This window comes from Gymnodraco acuticeps, unplaced genomic scaffold (assembly GCF_902827175.1).
Source record: "Gymnodraco acuticeps unplaced genomic scaffold, fGymAcu1.1, whole genome shotgun sequence".
NCBI lineage: Eukaryota > Metazoa > Chordata > Actinopteri > Perciformes > Bathydraconidae > Gymnodraco > Gymnodraco acuticeps.
The window spans coordinates 51,289-70,092 of record NW_022991213.1 but is presented as its reverse complement, the minus strand read 5'-3'; the positions used below and the strand labels follow the sequence as shown (position 1 = coordinate 70,092).

The 18,804-nt window shown below is 40.3% G+C and overlaps 1 protein-coding gene across 1 annotated transcript; it reads right to left on the bottom strand.

Annotated features, from left to right (window-relative positions):
- Nucleotides 1-1,704: 1,704 nt before the first annotated feature.
- On the bottom strand, nt 1,705-14,306 carry ano10b (anoctamin 10b). The gene is given in 17 exon segments (XM_034238647.1): nt 1,705-3,140; nt 3,226-3,342; nt 4,493-4,552; nt 4,554-4,631; nt 4,729-4,920; nt 5,005-5,169; nt 5,888-5,962; nt 6,053-6,108; nt 6,293-6,475; nt 6,648-6,986; nt 7,648-7,764; nt 7,977-8,093; nt 8,594-8,731; nt 11,188-11,361; nt 12,233-12,498; nt 13,858-13,931; nt 14,018-14,306. Coding segments are annotated over 15 exon segments (2,094 nt in total). The 5' UTR covers nt 12,492-12,498; nt 13,858-13,931; nt 14,018-14,306; the 3' UTR covers nt 1,705-3,116.
- Nucleotides 14,307-18,804: the final 4,498 nt, after the last annotated feature.

Here is an 18,804-nt window from a genome sequence, read left to right as displayed (position 1 = left end):
TTAACAAACACTGTCAAGTCTGTCTCTAACAGAACACCCTGATCACTCACACACACACACACACACACACACACACACACCACACACACACACACACACACACACACACACACACACACCACACACACACACACAGCACACACACACACACACACACATCACACACACACCACACACCACACACACACACACACACACACACACACCACACACACACACCACCACACACACACACACACCACACACACACACACACCCACACCCACACCACACCTAACACACACACACACACACACACACACACACACACCCACACACACACACACCACACACCACACACACACACACACACACCACACACACACACCACACACACACACCACACACACACACACACACACACACACAACCTGAATACTTTGAAAAGTGTTTTAAGTGTATAGTGCCTCCTGGTGGCTGAAAATAATATATCTCCTTAACTTAACAATGTATATAACAGTAAAGAGTACAATTGAAGAAAGGAAGACTTTCCTGATACACTACCAGTCAAAAGTTTTGACACACCTTCTCATTCGAAGTTTTTTATTTATTTAATTTTTTTCTACATTGTAGATTTATACTGAAGACATCAAAACTATAAAATAACACATATGGAATTATCTAGTAAACTAAAAATCCAGAATATGATTTATATTTTTGCTGGCTACTGCAGAATGCTGTGGTAGCCAATTATTGTGTTTATTGGCCCAAACAATTCTCTTCTTGTTGTTCATCCTCAGTAGTGGACCTTTGCAGCCATCGGACCATGAATGCCTGATACACGCAGTCTCCTCTGAACAGTGGATGCTGAGAAACCTTTTTGGTACTATATCTTGCTTTCTTCTTTACTAAAGTTACATTGTCTCTTGTCAACAGCAGCCTTTGACTACCAGGTTTTAACATTTACCGGAGAGATGAATGCGTCTTAAAAAGGGAGCGGAGTCATGATTTATGTGAAGGATAGTATCCAGTATAATGAAATTCAGTGGTGAAATCGCAATTTATTAGAAAAATTGTTTTAATATAATTATGTGAACACACATTTACTTTGTTCTTACTGGAATTGAACGTCCTCCCTCTTAAAAAAAAACATTTTATGAGAAGTTTAAGAGAATACAATTATAGCAAAAAGGTTCTGAGAGATTTTAACATTATTTGGGAGGACATCTTAGCTAGAAAGAACCTTTAGGAGATAAAGTAACTTTGACCTTATTCAGCTGATTACTACACGAATAACTAATTCTACCAGGACTCAAAATTGATTTAACATTTTATATATCCTTTAATATGTAAACCGGCTGAGCTTCAGAAGAATGGAATTCCATCTGAACAACCATTGCAGAACATGCCACATTTAGAACCCATTTAAAGACAAGGATCATTCAAACTCAGATCTGTCAATACTCAAACAATCAATTGTTCAATACTGTCCTCTGTCTGCTCTAACCTGTAGCTATCTTTTTGCTAAGTAATATGTATGATTTTGTTTTTATTGGCATCCCCTGTCTTGAGCCTTTGTGTTTCAATTCATTTGCAATTGTTTTTATTTTATACATCGATTTTAGGGTCGCTATACAACATTTGTTCAGGGACTACAGATGAAAATAGCCTCTTGGTTAACTTTAATCTTGTTAAATAAACTAATAAATTAAATAAATGCAAATGAAATCTTGGAACATAATTTAATGTTTAATTTTGTGTTACAGATGTGCCAAGGTACAATAACCACAGTGTCATTATTTGAGGAGAGGGCAATGACATCAATAGAAGTGCACAATTCTATACCAACACAACCAGAAGCAAATCTCAATGTGTTTCTCATGATTTCTTACAACTCTGAATGTAAATTCAAACAGTAACAGGTAATACACCCATTATTATAGAACACATTATAAATAAATGTGAAAAATACTTCACTGTCTTTTTATTTGACTTTTGTCCCTGTCAACGCTGACTGAGCACTTAACTCACGTGTAACATACATTTACTGAAAATACACACTGCAAGTTTAGTTTAAAGATTGTCCTCTGTTTTGTCTCCATTTGATGGAGACAAACACACTTTTGTATAGCTCAACACAACTAACACAACTAACTGTAAACGCAGCACTAGCATAGTATCTCTTAATAAAGTTGACATGGCTAACTGTGTGTTCTGTCTCCCTGATATCTTATAGTCACTCTATTTTGCTGTTTTTTGTCTCCATCTGGAAAATATCTGGTCCTTTAGCTGCTAATGGTTTCATTATGGCTTCCTTGGTTTCTTTAGTTTAGAGGCCAACAAATCGAAACAATAGCTAAAAGATGCTAAAACGTTCTGTGTAGCTTAGCGTAACTGCACTGCTGTGTGATTATTCTCTGAGGTCTAATTACATTAAAGCATTTTGTCTTATAGACTTACACAATTTAATATTTGCACTCTTCCCACTTACACTTTTACAATTGGAGACAGCCATTTCCCTTGGGAGGATTATCTTTTTATCTCATAATCCCTGCAGTGATGATACTGTCCTCTAATGAGGAATCCTGAACACTAACTGTAGCTAATTTATATCAAAATTATCAATAGGTTATCTGAGAAAAAACACTCTTCAAGAGACTCCAGACAAAACAAATGTACGTAATGTCTGTCTTTGGCCTTGCAAGCTGAAAATACTGACTGCACATAATGTAGCCATAGTGATTTTACAAGAGCTGACTCTCTTTCTCATTAAATCTGAATTAACCCTTTCAACACCTCCCTCGTCATAACATTGTCTTTTTAAAAGTCCGCACACATAACCAATACATTCGATTTGCAGCCTTATATTGAAAAAACACTTTTAGCAGCTGTTTCCATCGCACTTGCAGTATACATATTACAAGAGTGCATTTCAAGTGGTCTATATTGCAGAAGCACCATGTGAATTAGTGAGAGCAGCAGGAACACTTATGTGCACGCAGGCAGCATTATAAGCACTGTGGGCCCTAGCAGAGATCTCAAACCTCTGTGGCTCCACACAACACTGAGGATGGTTCTGTCTTCTGGTTGTAGCAGCCGAGCACACGTGAAGCAACACCATAAGCTTTGAAACATAATCAAGACTTCTCTGAATGCAACTTCTGAAAGACAAGAGAGACATGTTGTCTACTATATGTTAAAGACCACCAAAATGATGAATAATGAAATATATGGTGGAGGGTTTACCTGCTCTCTCAAGGCCTGCATGGATGTGAACTCAATATGCTCAATCTTTTTCCGGATCCAGTCCGGCTCATCGGGGATCAGAACCGCCAAAACCACCTTAACCAAGATCAGCAAGTGCTGCAAAACAAACACAAGTACAAATGTCAGGGTCTAATTAAGACTCTCATGTCTATAAAAGGTATATTTAACCGATTACGGCACTTGATAATTATAGTTATAAGCTGTCATAGAAATGACTAATGCTTTATAATAACAAAATTGAAAACATTTTAAAAATGGACTTAAAGGTGGGGTAGGTAAGTTTGAGAAACCGGCTCGAGATACACTTTTTGTTATATTCCATGGAATGCTCTTAACATCCCGATAGCAATGAATATCTGAAGTGCTTTGACAAAAAATCCATAAAAAAACGTCATCTGTGGAAGCCGTAGTACTGAGCAATCATCTGAGCCGGCCCGGCTAAAGTAACTGGATGGCCTACCTGCCTGGCAGCCTTCCATCTGTGCACAAACTTATCTCGTGCCCTCATTGGTCATGTGCGCGTTCGTGTGTGTTGGAGGAGGGACTCTGTGAGGAAGTGGCACATTTCTTCCGGCTGTGTATTTTCAAATTCTAGCGCACTCGAGCTGGTTTCTCCAAAAGTGTTATAATAATCCATATGTTCTGGTCACTCACTGATATTCTGGAAAAATTGTTTCAGCTAACTTAAAGGAACCAATCAGCACATGTAGACTAGAGACCTAAATTCAAGGGGCACCCTCTGGATAGGAAAGGGAAAGTCAATGCTGAAGTGCCTTAAACCTGCATTATTTCTAATGGCCAGAAGGGGGCGACTCCACTGGCTGCTAAAAGAAGTCTACGAGAACGTAAGCTGCATCTCACTTGATTTTTGCATAATTTTCCTGACTAGTTAATGGTCTCAATTGCTAGTTTTAAGATGTTCATTTGGTAAGTCATTATCGCATTAAGAGGGAAATGTACAATAAAGCAGGGTATGATTTAGTGAATGTTTTGATGGACGGGTCGCTACCACTGCGTTGTCCTGTCTGTGATTTGGTAAAAAAAAGAAGAAATGTTCACAATATTTGTTCAGTTCATGGACGGTAGTTGTAACATTTTGGTTGCCTAACAATGTCTTGTTCAGTGTTCGATTGGACTTTGCTCCACCCTGTATGTTGACAAAGCTTTATTGACATAAGCATCATAGGAAATGCTACATATTACTCCTAATGTGAATCACTAATGCTTTCTCCATCCGCCCTCTTACCTCGACTAAAACAGCCAACATAAGGATGTTTGTGCCGGTCAACCCCCCCCCCCCGACAAAGCTCTTGTAACCAAGGTGACAGCATCAACAGCCAGCAGTTGGTCACAACAGAGGCAAAACTCAGGACCTCGAAGGCAATCTGAAACACAAGACCACAATGAGGTGCACTGTTTATTCATAACAGTGTGACATACTGGATGCGTCTCATTTCTGTTGTGTGTTGTGTTTCTGCTGACCCGCCATACTCCCATGCTGGCCACAGGAGGGGTGAAGGGTTTCCGGAAGAGTTTACAGATCTTGTAGGCGTCCGATCGGATCTCCGTTAGGTTATTAATGAGCAACAGTACGGCCGTCAGAGGATACACACAGGAGAAAAGACTCAAGTACCCAAACTGCACCAGGAGCTCGATGTACTCTGCAAACAAGCCCTGTGACAAAAGAAATAGGTATATTATTCACTGCAAGTGTTTCCCAATGCGTACTTTGTTATTTCGAGTATACTGCACACTCACAGGGAAAGCAGGCAGGGTGCTTTGGTTCCTGAATTTGTCCTCCGGGGGGTCGTCTTCACTCTCTGTCCTATGGGGGGCACTGATGAAGCGATCCACCAGGAAGGGAATGACCACCTCCGTCACCTGGTTCACCAGCTGGGTGATTATCAGCAAAGAAGCTAAACGCTAAAAGAGAATATAGGAATTGAATATCAGTGAGGAAACGTGATTTCATTTACTGTTCTCGGTCACACTTAAACTTTGCACACATTTTAAAAGTGAGGCACTCCACTGATTTAGATCAGTTTATAAATAGTACTGCTCTATTCTACTGTGCTCACTGACGACTGTTTACACAGGTGAAAATTGACCAATCAACGCTTTGTGGGCGTGGTTAAAACCGAGAAAAGTCATCCTCGCGACCAAACTAAATTCATGAAAAATTGCGACAAGTAAGAGATAATTACACATAAATCATTATATCTATTATATGTACCTACATTAAACCCATTAATTTCATCCACACAATCATTATGCTGGTTTGCCCATCAGCGATGAGGGCGGGACATAGATATCAACTGATACTGATTGGTTAGGGCAAAAGGAAAATGTACCCCCCCAACACAATGTTAGGTTAAGATGACTTGACTTTTTTTTATAAAAATACTTTGTTACAACACATGGGTTGGGGGGGGTTCAAAAGACATGGACAGGGAAAGTCTAATGAAAGCACTTTTAAGTTGCATTATGGGAATTGTAGTATACAACCTTTTTTATATCCCTCATTAGGTATAAAGATCCAGTTATCTCAGCCTCTGCTGCATTGACACTTGATTTGTACCCCCAAGTTGTTGAAGTTCATGCTAAAACACTTTACTGAGTCAAGTGGAAGATTGATGATTACCTTACGAAGCAAAGGCACGTCCTGCTTGAAGAAGGCAATGTGGAAGAGCACTGCAAAGCAGTTGAAGAATGTGAACTGGGGGAAGAGAGACAAGAGCCTGATCAAAAGGCCTGCTGGTAGAGAGGATATAAGAGCTGATGGTTGGAGAGAAGAGAAAGAACTTACCACCAACACTTTGGCTGTGAGATGCTTCTCGTAGGCAGACTCCTCTCTGTGGTTCTCTAAGAGGAAATATAAGGGAAATCATTGGCTAATCTGAGGCATCAGAAACAATACTATTGGTAGAAATAACCTCATCAGCTGTTTTCCATTCTCTTTTCTTTTTACTTCAACCTTACTATATATTTGACCAAGATAACTTATGCTGGTCATACTGTTTTCATAAATTCACTCGGTCTTACTCACCATATTCAGTCAGAGACTTTGCCACCCTCCGGTAAACAGTTGCTAGCACATTTGAATAGACGATGTGAAGCACTGAGGGCATGTAGAGAAGAGTCTGAGACAGCAGGGAGTCCCAGTCTGTGTGGAGCTGTTGCACCTGGGCCTCCCCCCAGTAGAAACCAAGCATACCCACTACCACCAGCCCTGCAGAGGGAGAGGAGACAGGGCATGAGGTACATGTATGAGGACAGAAGTAAGGCTCAGAATCTTTAAGCAACCAAGCAAACATTAGCATAGAAAAAGTCACTTATACTTATTTTTTTAAATCAACGATTGAACATCATGGTATATTTGAGCATTTCAATTCAGGTTGTACCTAGAAAGAGCCCCACCACGGGGACTGACACCAGGGCCATACGCACGTCCCTCTGCCATTCAGGAAAGAGCGGCTCCATACGACCCGTCACAGGGTTGACCCCGAGGTCACCGTGGAAACCGGGTCGGGGCTCTGCGAAGCGCTCGGCGAGGTGCAGCGTCCCCCAGCGGTATGACAGGGTGGAGCTTCGACGCTTCCATAGCTCCATGACCACCGTGGACCAAAGCATGCTGAACACCGCCTGGATCATGTGACCACCGACAACTGGTCCTGAGTCAGCTTCAATACTTTGGACCGGGGAGCCCGACACCGACTCATCCATCTCCTTCTGAGCCTCACCTGTGACGGGCAAGAAAAGCTCAGTCTCCAGGGAAATTGACTATCGTGGACAATACCATATCAAGTATAGAATCAATCTGCAGATGATTTAGTTCCAAATGAGACAATATAACACCTATAAGTCCGATGATCAAAGCACTGTATTGATTTTCTAAAGGTCTTCGAGCCATCTGAACCTGAATCCTGAATCTAAACTGAATTTTCTGCCAGCATATTTTCCCTGCCCCCTCTCTGATAAGCATGGTCTCTGTTATTCTTGTGTGGACTTTTCTAAATTCATGTACTTTCATTTTATTTATTTGTATTCCTGTCTGTCTGGTCTCTCTGCATTTGGGTCCTATCCCTTGCTGCCTGACTTAGCCCAGTGACCTTTCTATCGGCATGTTAACATGCTGACGATTCACAAAATACTTTTTACTCCGTGACCACCCTCAGGCCAAACTTTACCGAGCAGTATGCAAAAATATTAATATTATCTTTAGTATATAGCACCAAAGTATAATGTCTCAACAGCTGCATTACCTTGAAATATTTGCTGTTAACATAAAAAAAACAGCCAACCTGCAGCTTCTAAATACATATAAAGGTGAGAACTAGGGCTGTATATAATTAAATGGGGTCTAAAAAGAGCTATACATAAATGATAGTTCCACACACCTACCTGAGAAATATGTGATCGAAAGGCCAAGTATCGCTGGTGGGAGCAGAGACCAAGTGTAGAAGTCTAGGAAGCTGAAGTAGAACGCCACAGGGCTTCCAAAGTAGCTGTTGACTGAATCTGGATAAAGCAGCAGAAAGGTGTTTAATGCATGCGTGGTTCAATTGACTCAAGAGAATGTCACAGACATTACATACACATTTATTTTATAAGCAATAGCTTCTGTGTGTACAATCAGTCATGTGGTAGAGTGTGTGTGTGTGTGTGTGTGTGTGTGTGTGTGTGTGTGTGTGTGTGTGTGTGTGTGTGTGTGTGTGTGCATGCACACCCACCCAGAGGCTGAGCCAGCTGATTCCCAGAGTACCAGGCTTCACTGAGTTCCTTCAGTTGTTCCGGGTTGTGGAGGGGAAACGTGTCCACAATAACACCAGCTGACCCGAGCTTCTGCCCTGCAACAACATTAACCCATAAAGACCTGAAATGAAGCAACTACTAATCCACACGTGTACAGTTACACACACACTGAGGCTGATGCTGACTAAAGCAATTTCTTGATCGAATGTGAGGGAAGAAGAACAGCTGAGGTCAGCAGAGTGCACCTGGATACTGGCTGAATATGGAGACAGCAGTTCACTTATATTTACAACATGGCTGTCAATATGTCCAAATATAAATCCTAATTGATGATTTTATGGTGTTTGCTCTCATCCCCATAAACTGGATGGGTGTATACAATGTGATGAGATGAGTGCACTGCAAAAAATGTCTTCAGCTGTTTAATTGTTGTTTGTGTGCGTTTTTGTCCAGAGCCATTCATTGAAATGATCAAATTAAGTAACAAGTTGAACACAGAAATCCTCCAAATAAAGTCTATGTCTCGATGGATATTTCTCCAGTGTGTCTCCCCGTACTGAAGTGAGCCCACAGTGAGCCCACAGTGAACACTCACATATGTTGTTTCGGTGTTGCAGGGTGCAGCTGTCAGGCAGGCCGGGGATTCTCAGGTCTCTCTGCGCCCGCAGACCGTCCAGCTCATACTTCACTATGTACTGCCGCTCCGCCAGGGTCAGGAACGCCTCCATGTTGTCTGTCACACACATGGATACACACAGATACATAAGACAGTGATGCATGAATGCAGGCTCACACAAGAATACAAATGCTAACAACAACATGCTAACATCCTCACAATGCCTAACAATGCATATGTTATGTATGTATCATAGGCCTACATGTTACATCAGACTTCATCATCTACATTTGGCATATTAGCATGCCATAGAGTATGAGCACTATTGAGTCAGACCCTGAGTACTGTATGACCATGCAAAGCTTCTGATGGTTAAGGCTAAATGGATTACAAGTGAGGATTACCCTGGCTCTGTCCATGTCAAAAGTCATGGGGTTTTACTTGACATTTACAATTGTAAAACGTTTTAGTATTTAGTTTAAAGAGACCATTCCTCATGTATTAACTGACATTAAAAAAAAAATCATTAGTTTGTCATGATTTTACTATAGTTTATGATAAAGTCTACTTAGATAACATCAAAACACATCAATAAAGCCGCTAATATTCATACCGTCATTAAAAATGTGTATGTTATTGTGGGGGAAACTTCTGTAGCAATGGAGAGTCAGGACTCAAGGAGACACGAGGAGAGCTGGAGCTTTGATGGCAAACACTGACGGTTTATTTGGAGCTTCGGCCGGAGAATTCACAAGTCATGTCACGGGCCACGAGTTGACCACACGGTTGAGATGCCACAATCAATTCTGAAGAACTCTACCCCAGACCCGCGTATTTAGCTAGTTCTGCGAGAATACATTGTGCATAACAAGATAGAATGATACAACCCAGTCTCACGGCATTTCGTGTTATAGTCACGAAATTAATTTAATCTATTGATTCGTGTTCACCAACACGATTTTTTTTTCGTGTCACACAGAACGATTTTAAAAGCAATGTAAATAATAACAAATTAGAAGAAAAAACAGATACAAAAAAATACAGATTTCAGTTTTCTGACACAGAATGATTTTTAGAAGCAATGTATTTCTATTGGTAGTATGTTTCATGCCTGCACCACGTCTTTTTGTCTGGTCAGGTCTTGGAATACCAGAAGCTGCATGGTTCATAAAAACATTTTCTTACCCTAAGCCTATCCCTTTTATTTTAAATTGTATAATGTTGGAGTTTTTTTGCCGTCCGCGAGGAAAATAAATGTGGCTCAGAGCCTCAGAATACTGAAATCTGTATTTGTTGTCCTTCTAATTTGTTATTATTTGGTGCAGGCACGAAACATACTACCAATAGAAATACATTGCTTCTAAGATCGTTCTGTGTCAGAATACTGAAATCTGTTTTTTTTTTTTTTTTATCTGATTTTCCTTCTTATTTGTTATTATTTACATTTCCTTTAAAATCGTTCTGTGTGACACGAAAAAAATGACACGAATCAATAGATTAATTTCGTGACTATAACACGGTGAGACTGTGTTGAATGATAACACCTCTATCAGCTGACGCCAACAGGCAGGAACAGGGAGACAAAACACTGAGAGCACAGCAGCCAAGGTTACAGGTGTGTGTGCTCAGTCAGGACAGTTTGAACTGATAAACTGGGTCAAAGTTATGGGCCTTGGAAAATATTTCCCCAACAGTTATATGATTTTTTCAAAGGATATCTGTCACATACCAGTTACTCTGTGAGGCTGTAGGCCTGGGCTACTTGAAATACATGCTAGTGATTAGCATGCTAACATGCTGACAATGGCAATATTAACAGATGTCTAGTATGTTCAGGAACATGCTACCATTTCTCTTTAATGAACGTCGTTTAGCATGGTAGAATGCCAACAGTGACTAATTTGAGGCCGATGGGAGTTTAATTTAGTAATGCTTTTATTTGGCCAATTGAACGCCACTAAAAAAAAAGAAGAAACAAACACGATACTACTATAATCTCATAAGAAAATATATAATATGATAAACATTTTATAAACTGGTAGAATTCTTGGATTTTTTTCAAACAGAAATAAGAGAAACTGGTAAAGGCAACATCGAGAGTGTAAAAAAGTAAAACTACCCGTTGCCCTTGTAATTTGTGTGGGATCAAACATCTTCTATTGAAACATACTGAAAATCACTCTTTTATATAACGGTGTTTCACATGTGTATATGAGAGTGTTTGGTTTATGTTGTGTGTGAGAGTGTTCGTGTATGTGAATGGTACTTCTCAATAACATCCAGAGGGGCCCTTTATATTTTATCCTTACAAAAACATTACATGCCATTTGTTAGACGCTTTTATCCAAAGCGACTTACATACATTCAGTACTGTGGACAATCAGGGGTGAAGTCTCTTGCCCAGGGACACAACGACATGCTGACTGCAGTGGGACTCGAACTGGCTATGCCCTGATTTGGAGTCCAGCACACTAACCACGGAGCCACAGCCTCCCTGGCTATTACAGAACTTACCTACACACCCTCTCTCATGTTATCTTTTCATGAACACATTCATGGCTCCACTGCCGTACCTGAATCGTTGAAGTTGTCTCTGTCGTTGTAGGAGAAGGCTTCCATGTCACCGGAGTGGTACGTCTTACAGAGGCCCAGCTCTTCAGTGGCTCTCAGTAACGTGCAGCGTGGGGCGGAGAGCACGATGATGTCACCAGTGGCGTCCTCGCCCGGGTGGGCCAGCAATGCAGCACCTGAGGGGGGGGGGGGGGGGGGGGGGGGGACAGTGTGTAATATATATAATTGTCACAGAATAATTTTAAGAACTAATAATATTGGAGGAATGTACTGTATGTGTTGTTAACTGTGTGCTGCTTACCATTATATGAGGTTTACTTGTTTACCTGAATCTTTTCAGGTACATATTTGTTTTTTGTGAATACTTTGGGGTCAATAAAAAGTTATGTTGGCTTGAACTTTTTTTGGCAACGCAATATGGTTTTAATAAAAAAAATTAGGGAGAGACCAAAATATCAACTACTCCTTCAGAGATCCTCCTTTGACCCCACGATGACAACGATGAAAACATGTTTTAATAAAGTACTGTAGTAAAGATATTAAAAGGAGGTGCTAACCTCCAAACAATATGGTTGGACATAGCTGCTCTTCTTTTTATCATGTGTTCTGCTCTATCACCGCTGGCTTACATTTCCATACAAATTGTTTAACTATTATAATTGTTTAACTTGACATGTTTATATATTTAAGACACCATAATTATACATATCTGTATTTATGTAAACACCTAATTTAATTTAACTTTTTATTCTTTTATTTCTTTTTTTCTATTATTGTCCTTGTGGGAATTCATATCCGTCTCATCCTGTGTTTCACCATGGTTGCTGTTGTTGCAAAGAGATATGAATTTGCCTATGGGGGATCAATAAAGTCTTATCTTACCTTAACTATAGTAATATACAGTACATTACCAAACGCCATGCAAATATAAATTCCATCAAATGTCAATAGGCTTCCAGTAAAAGAGAAAAAAAGACTGCAAGGTTTCAATCAATACAGACAAAGGAGTACTGAAAGTCATCTCATCCATGTTATTTGATCCCTCACCTCCATCTTTCTGAGGAGCTCCGATCACTCTCATGAGCCACCTCTTCGTCTCAGGGCGAACTTTCTCTCCGAGCTTCACCAGAACCAGAGGCTCCACCCGCTGCGATTCACAGCAGGGACAACTGACTTTAGTCCAGCCGGGGCTACTAGTAGTAGCACTCAGTTTGTCCAGGAGCTTCCCCTCGGGAGTTTTCTCCTCCGTCTGCTGGGCTGTTTCACTGCTGCCACCTCCGCCTTCATCACCATCTGCCCTACTCATGCTGAGTCTGAGAGAGAGAGGATAATAAAATGCTTTTAGTTTGTGGATCCTTTACGCAAGTTATCTCCAACATTTCTCATCATCTTGACATCATATTGTCTACACCTGGGAGCTAGGGAAGTAAAGCATATAAGTACTCATGTTTATTGAAACAAGAATGTAATCTGATGTGCTTGTGGTCCATTTTTGGTCATGCTATCGCCATGGCTCTGGGGATAAAAATGCCATCACGCTGGTTGACATCGAAATAACTCAGCAACTGTTTTGTGCATGGACGGTCCCCAGAGGAAAACAATTATTTCAGTGAAATATTTCAGCAACTAATGGATTGCTATTATATTTGGCTGAGGCATTCACCGTGCCTAGAGGATGAATCATTCAATGGTTTTTGCACATTTAAATGGTCTGCAAAGGCTGAAATCCCAAAGTTTCTCTCTCACACATACTCCCTGGAAACGCCTCGATTGGACTCCTTTGCTTACTTCCGTAACATAATGACATCACAACGCAACACTTTTGCTTCTATTGGCTAGCGCTCCAACACATTGTACATTATAGGCTAAGTGATGGGACATCTAAGCAGTTGACCCATCACATCAGAGCTGTCCAATTAACCAATCAGAGGTATTAGGTCAAGTCATCTGACATATTTTTTGACCTAATACCTGCACAACTAATGACATTTCCATAAGCCTCATGATAGAATGCTAACATAAGATTGAGCCAATAGTTTGCCTTCAACTTTCTTAACATGTTAGCATTGCCATTGTGAGCATGTTAGCATGCAGATGTTTGTTTTCCTGTCATAAATTGGCTATAATCCTTTTATGAGCATAACAAAAGTCAAAGAGTATAAAGACCAGTGTTTTTTGTCAGAAGTGTGTGATCTACTTGTTGGATGACGTTAGTGTGACTGCAGGCCTTTGTAACCTGCTTTCTAAGATGCTGCGATATACTTTTACAATCCATCATTTACTTTTTTAACTGCAGTCATCTTGACATTTATGATTTTCATTTCTGCATTTGCATGACCAGTTGTTACATTATTACACCATAGACTGGGTATTAAGTGGTCACATTTGCATGTGAGACTTACCATGCACTCATTTCAGGCATCAGTTATTTGCACTGGCTGTAAGTTCAGTTACTTGCTACAAGTGTTCAGATATGAATCAATGATAACCGTTTCAGTTTCTCGGAAGGAAACTGTGGTTACAGTATATCTGCACTGACAGCACATGAAGGGCTTGAGCTACACTGGTATACACACAGAAACTAAACTGACAGACACAGGAAGACAAAACGCACAACCGACCATGACACAGAGACAGAGAGAGTGTAGGGGATGAGTCAGGAAATACAGCACCTGGCAGGGAGCGTTGATGATGAGGTTGTGGTCTCTGGTCCTACAGCAGGCTCACTCCCCCTCCAAACTCCTGACTGTATACAAAGAGGAACATGAAGACAACATCTATCGAGTTTTCCTGAAAGAAGCCAGAAACAACACACTCTTACTCTCTACACACCTCAGGGAGTGGTTCTTCCCAGTTGTGTGTGTTGTGTATGGCAGGAATGCAGAGGAACTTCCAGAGACTGCAGGGTGTGGAGGCTTGTTTTGTTTTTATTCAGGCTCCACCCTCTGCTCACTGCTGCTGCTGCTGCTGCTGCTGCTGCTACTACTGCTGCTACTGCTGCTGCTGCTGGGTCCTACTGCTCGACCGGCCTGTGCCACTCTGAGTTTAAAACAAGCACCCCTAAAGATGCTCCAGGGCAAGTAGCCCTTGCTTTGAAAAGCAAGGTGTTGACAATCTGCTGCTATAGAAACATGTCAGAGGTAGAGGATGTAGTGTTAAATACATGTAGTAGGGTAAAAGTCCACTATGTTCCCCCAAAATGTAGAACAGAAGTACCAAGTAGCTTAACATAGGAATACCCAAGTAAAGTATGACAAAATAGTACCTAAGAACACTTATTGAGTAAATGTAGTTGCAATTAACCATTGGGTAAACAGCATATATTTTATTTGGATCCGTTCATTTTTAGAAGGCCTGGGGCCTGTTAATAAATGATCAAATATGCATTCCTAGAGTAACTATATTTAACAAGAGGACACTAAGCATCAGGCTACATGAACAATAATAATAATAACCCCACGTGCGCAGTTTCTTATTTTGAAAACTCATCTCTTTCGACTCCACTTCGAGCGATAGAATTACTAACAAAGAACTGCTAACAGAGCACTTTTATACTAATAAAGGACTGGCTTACCTAAAGCCAGTTGAGTAGCACTTGAAATGTTTGGCTCTATGAAACCTGATGTACTTATATGATTCTGTTTTCTTCAAGGTTGTGTCTTCCTGGTCGAATGTACTTATTGTAAGTCGCTTTGGATAAAAGCGTCAGCTAAATGCAATGTAATGTAATGTAATAACTTGAATTTATATAGCGCCTTTCATAACCTCAAGGTTGCTTTACAAAGAAACATACAAGGACAAGACATAAAACATAAAACATAAAGAATAACCTTCCACTTAAACAGCAGAATAGAAACACATCAAGACAAACACAGTTGTGAACAATATAAGCCCCATTGAATCGTCTAAGCTAAACAACACACAACGGTTTTAGGCTAGAGCAAAACAAAAAAGTTTTGCAGTTTTAGCAGCTATATATATATATATATATATATATATATATATATATATATATAGCACGTGCGCAGTTTCTTATTTTGACATCAGACTCCTGTATATACACATGGGAAAAGAGGAGTTTGTGGGAGAATATGTGGAGGGATGTACATTGATTGAAGAGGAAGGAAAGTTAAAGTTCAACTTTGAGATATAATAAAGAGTGTGTTTATTTTTGTTTTTGGATGATGCTGGATCCCTGTAAAAGGGGATCCTTGTTGGAAAAACATATTTAAAAACAAGTGTAAATATGTGATTTTTATAATAAAAGATTAAAAAAAAATTAAAAAACACACCCGATTTCGTCCGATATCGGAAGCTGATAAGACCGGGTCAGTACTTGGATGGGAGTAGCCAACGCATAATAGTATTCCTGTTTTTAACAAGAAATTACAGTTCATTTTAATAGCTTTATGCATTTAATATACTTGAATACACACATGCAAAATCTAATGACTGGAACAATTAATTCATGGCAGTTAACATCATTTTCAATTTCTACAAGTCTACTTTTTCATACTTCTTTGGGCCTGACCTCACTGTAAAGGCAAGGTAGGTTCTCTGACAGCACCTTATCACCCAGAGATCACTTGCATGCAAAGTGCTTAACAGGCAAGAGATAAGAAATATTAAAATAACTAAAAAAGGTACAGACACGTTTGAATAGTTTAGAAACCAATTTATCAGTGGCGGCTGGTGGAAAATATTTTTGGTGGGGCTGTTGATATAGTGAGTAAACAAATTTTTTTTGGGGAAAATTACCCCTTAAATTAGGACTTCTGGTGATGTAATGGCGCGTTTCCAGTGCAGCGCGGAGCTCGCTTTAATGCTGCGTTCAGACCGGACGCGATGCGAATATTCGCGACGTTCCTATCGCATCGCTCTAGTCCAGGGGTGCCCCAACCAGTCGATCGCGATCGACCGGTCGATCGCGGGGAGATTCCCAGTCGATCGCGAGATGTGTCTAAAAATAGAACAACAATATTCTGTTTTATCGTTAATGTCCTATAACATAATATTCCTGTGCCAGAATAATGCACTTGAACGCATCAAAGCTTTGTGATTGGCCGCCCTGACCACATGTGTCGGGGCGTGGCTAGTGGGCAGTGCACTAATTCGCTAACGTTGTCCGTATCAACAGGAGTGACAGTCCGCACACAAACAAGACCGCAATTATGGCAGAAGCAAAACATATATAATTTTCACTCCGAGTGGGAGGATGATTATTTTTGTATCTATTCCAATTCAAAGTCCATCTGTCTCATCTGCAATGCGAGCGTAGCTTTATCGAAGAAGGGTAATTTAGGAGCGGCATTTCAAAACAGTGCACAAACGCTACGAGACGGAATTCCCTCCTAATTCTGCCCTACGCTCCCAAAAGGGGAGGGGCCTGAGAGCACAGCTAAATGCACAGCAGTCCATTTTCACCAGGCCCAACAACAAGAGCAAGGCTGCTACCAGAGCATCTTATCTTTCAAAGACTGCGAAGTTGTGAAAGAAGCATTCCTGGAGGCTGCCGATGCGCTTTTTGGGGGACAGTAAAAATAACAGTAACATTTCAACAGGTTTTTGATATAATAAAAACTCAAGTTAGATACCGTTATTAATCAGCTGTAAGTTTTAGTTTGTTTGAACTCTTCATTATAATTATTGTACAAAATGGTATAAGAATGCAAACTTAAATTGATTATAGTCTATTATCAATTCAGGTTAAGAAACTAGTGTTGCTTGCATCCTATTTTAAAAAAGGCATTTATTTTTATAATCTACTAAAATGCAACAAAACAATTGTTTTTATTGCACTTTGGCAGCAGATTCCTGTGTAGCTTCAGATCTGAGTTGTCTTATTAGTAAACCTAATTTATACTTTTGTAGCAACACTATTTTTATATAATGCCTAATAAAGGGTTCAGAGTATTTTCTTTTTTTCCTGTGGCATGTGGCAGCACTGTTCAATGTTTCTTGAAAACATTACCCACGTGACGTGTGAATAAACACCAACTCTGTATCAACAACACTGTTGTGTAACTTCAGTTAAATACTTGTATGTGTGTAGATTAGAAAGAGGTAAGATAAAGGCATTATTTTATGAAGTATTAATCGTACGAAGGTCAGTTTTATACAAGTAGAAGTGTGTATTTACCTGATAGTAGGCTGTCAGTAATGGCTACGCCTCTCTATTTGGTCTGGTAGATCTCGGCAGACTGGCAACTTTAAAAGTAGCTCTTGGTTCAAAAAAGGTTGTGCACCCCTGCTCTAGTCGCTCGAGTTTCACCGCGGCTGCCAGCTGTGTTTACTCGCATCATTCAAACAAGACGCGCTGGCTCGGGAGCTACAACTACAACAAAATGAACATATTTTACCGTGATTAAATTGTAATACACGTTTCTAAATGATGCCGACGTAGCAACATACTGATACCGGTTTGTAAAAACCATGAATTAATGCTTTGACAAGTCTGCAGACAGATGGCAGGCGAAAAACCTTTTAGAATGCTTGTTTTCTGAATGGAGCTTGGCTAAGCTAACGTTATATATGCTCCGACCGTCCACACTCACAACAACGGCCTATACAGACATAAATAAACCAGCGACTGTATTCTCCATGACACAGACAGTCTGTGGTTTGTATTTGTGTAACTTTTGTCTAGTTTCTGAACAGATCGTATCTGTCCCCGGCTGTTTGAAGAGCAAGCATGGGAAACAAAAGATAGCATTTACCTGTTTGCATCGTTTGCATCCAGCTAGCCATGTGAGAAGCCTCGTTGATACGTTGTCTTTTTCACGAGCTTGCTGTGATATATACAAATCGGGTTGGTCCGGTCCAAGGTCTTTAAGTATCAATTTATCTCCCAAACTTCTCCTTTCGAAAGGATTGGAGAGTAGCTCTTGCACGGAATTGGGCGGGGACCGAGGTCCGCCAACTCCACCTGCACACCATTCTCATCCAAATACTGCGTCACCTTGGTCACTCACGAGTCTAAAAAACAACTCACGTCAACGCACGTAAGCAACGTGGGCGCCAACGTGAGCCCCCACTTGACCAAAATATTTGACAGCGCTGATTGGCTGAAATTATGTTTCGGCGGCACAGTTTACTATTGAGACCTTTGCAACGTGCTGGTTGCTGCTATTTGTCTCGGGGGCTCCGCCCGGTAATGATAAACTAATGCCATGGGCAAGGCCAGGCAGGAAACATGTGACTTATCAGTAACTTTAGACATCGTAACACAATTTTAAACGAGATTTTATTGTAGATTATACATTTTAGTGATACCAATTGTATGATATTTATCTTGTTCATTAAAAATAAAAATATAAAATATATATTTTTTTAAATATATTTTTTTGTATGTGGGAAGAGGTGGGGCGGCGACCCTAGCGCCCCTATGGGCCGGCCGCCACTGCAATTTAGTCCTTATTAAATACACGTTTTACATTTTTCAAAGCCTAATGGTATTTAAGCATGTTTTTGTTGATGAATTATTAATGTTGCACGGTCCACACCATACAGTCTTGGTCCATATTGTCCCGGTGTGTGAAGCAGGTAGGACCCAAATGCAGATTAAAGTGCAAATTCCTTTATTTCAAGGCTAGGTGAACAACAAAGACAAAACAGAACAC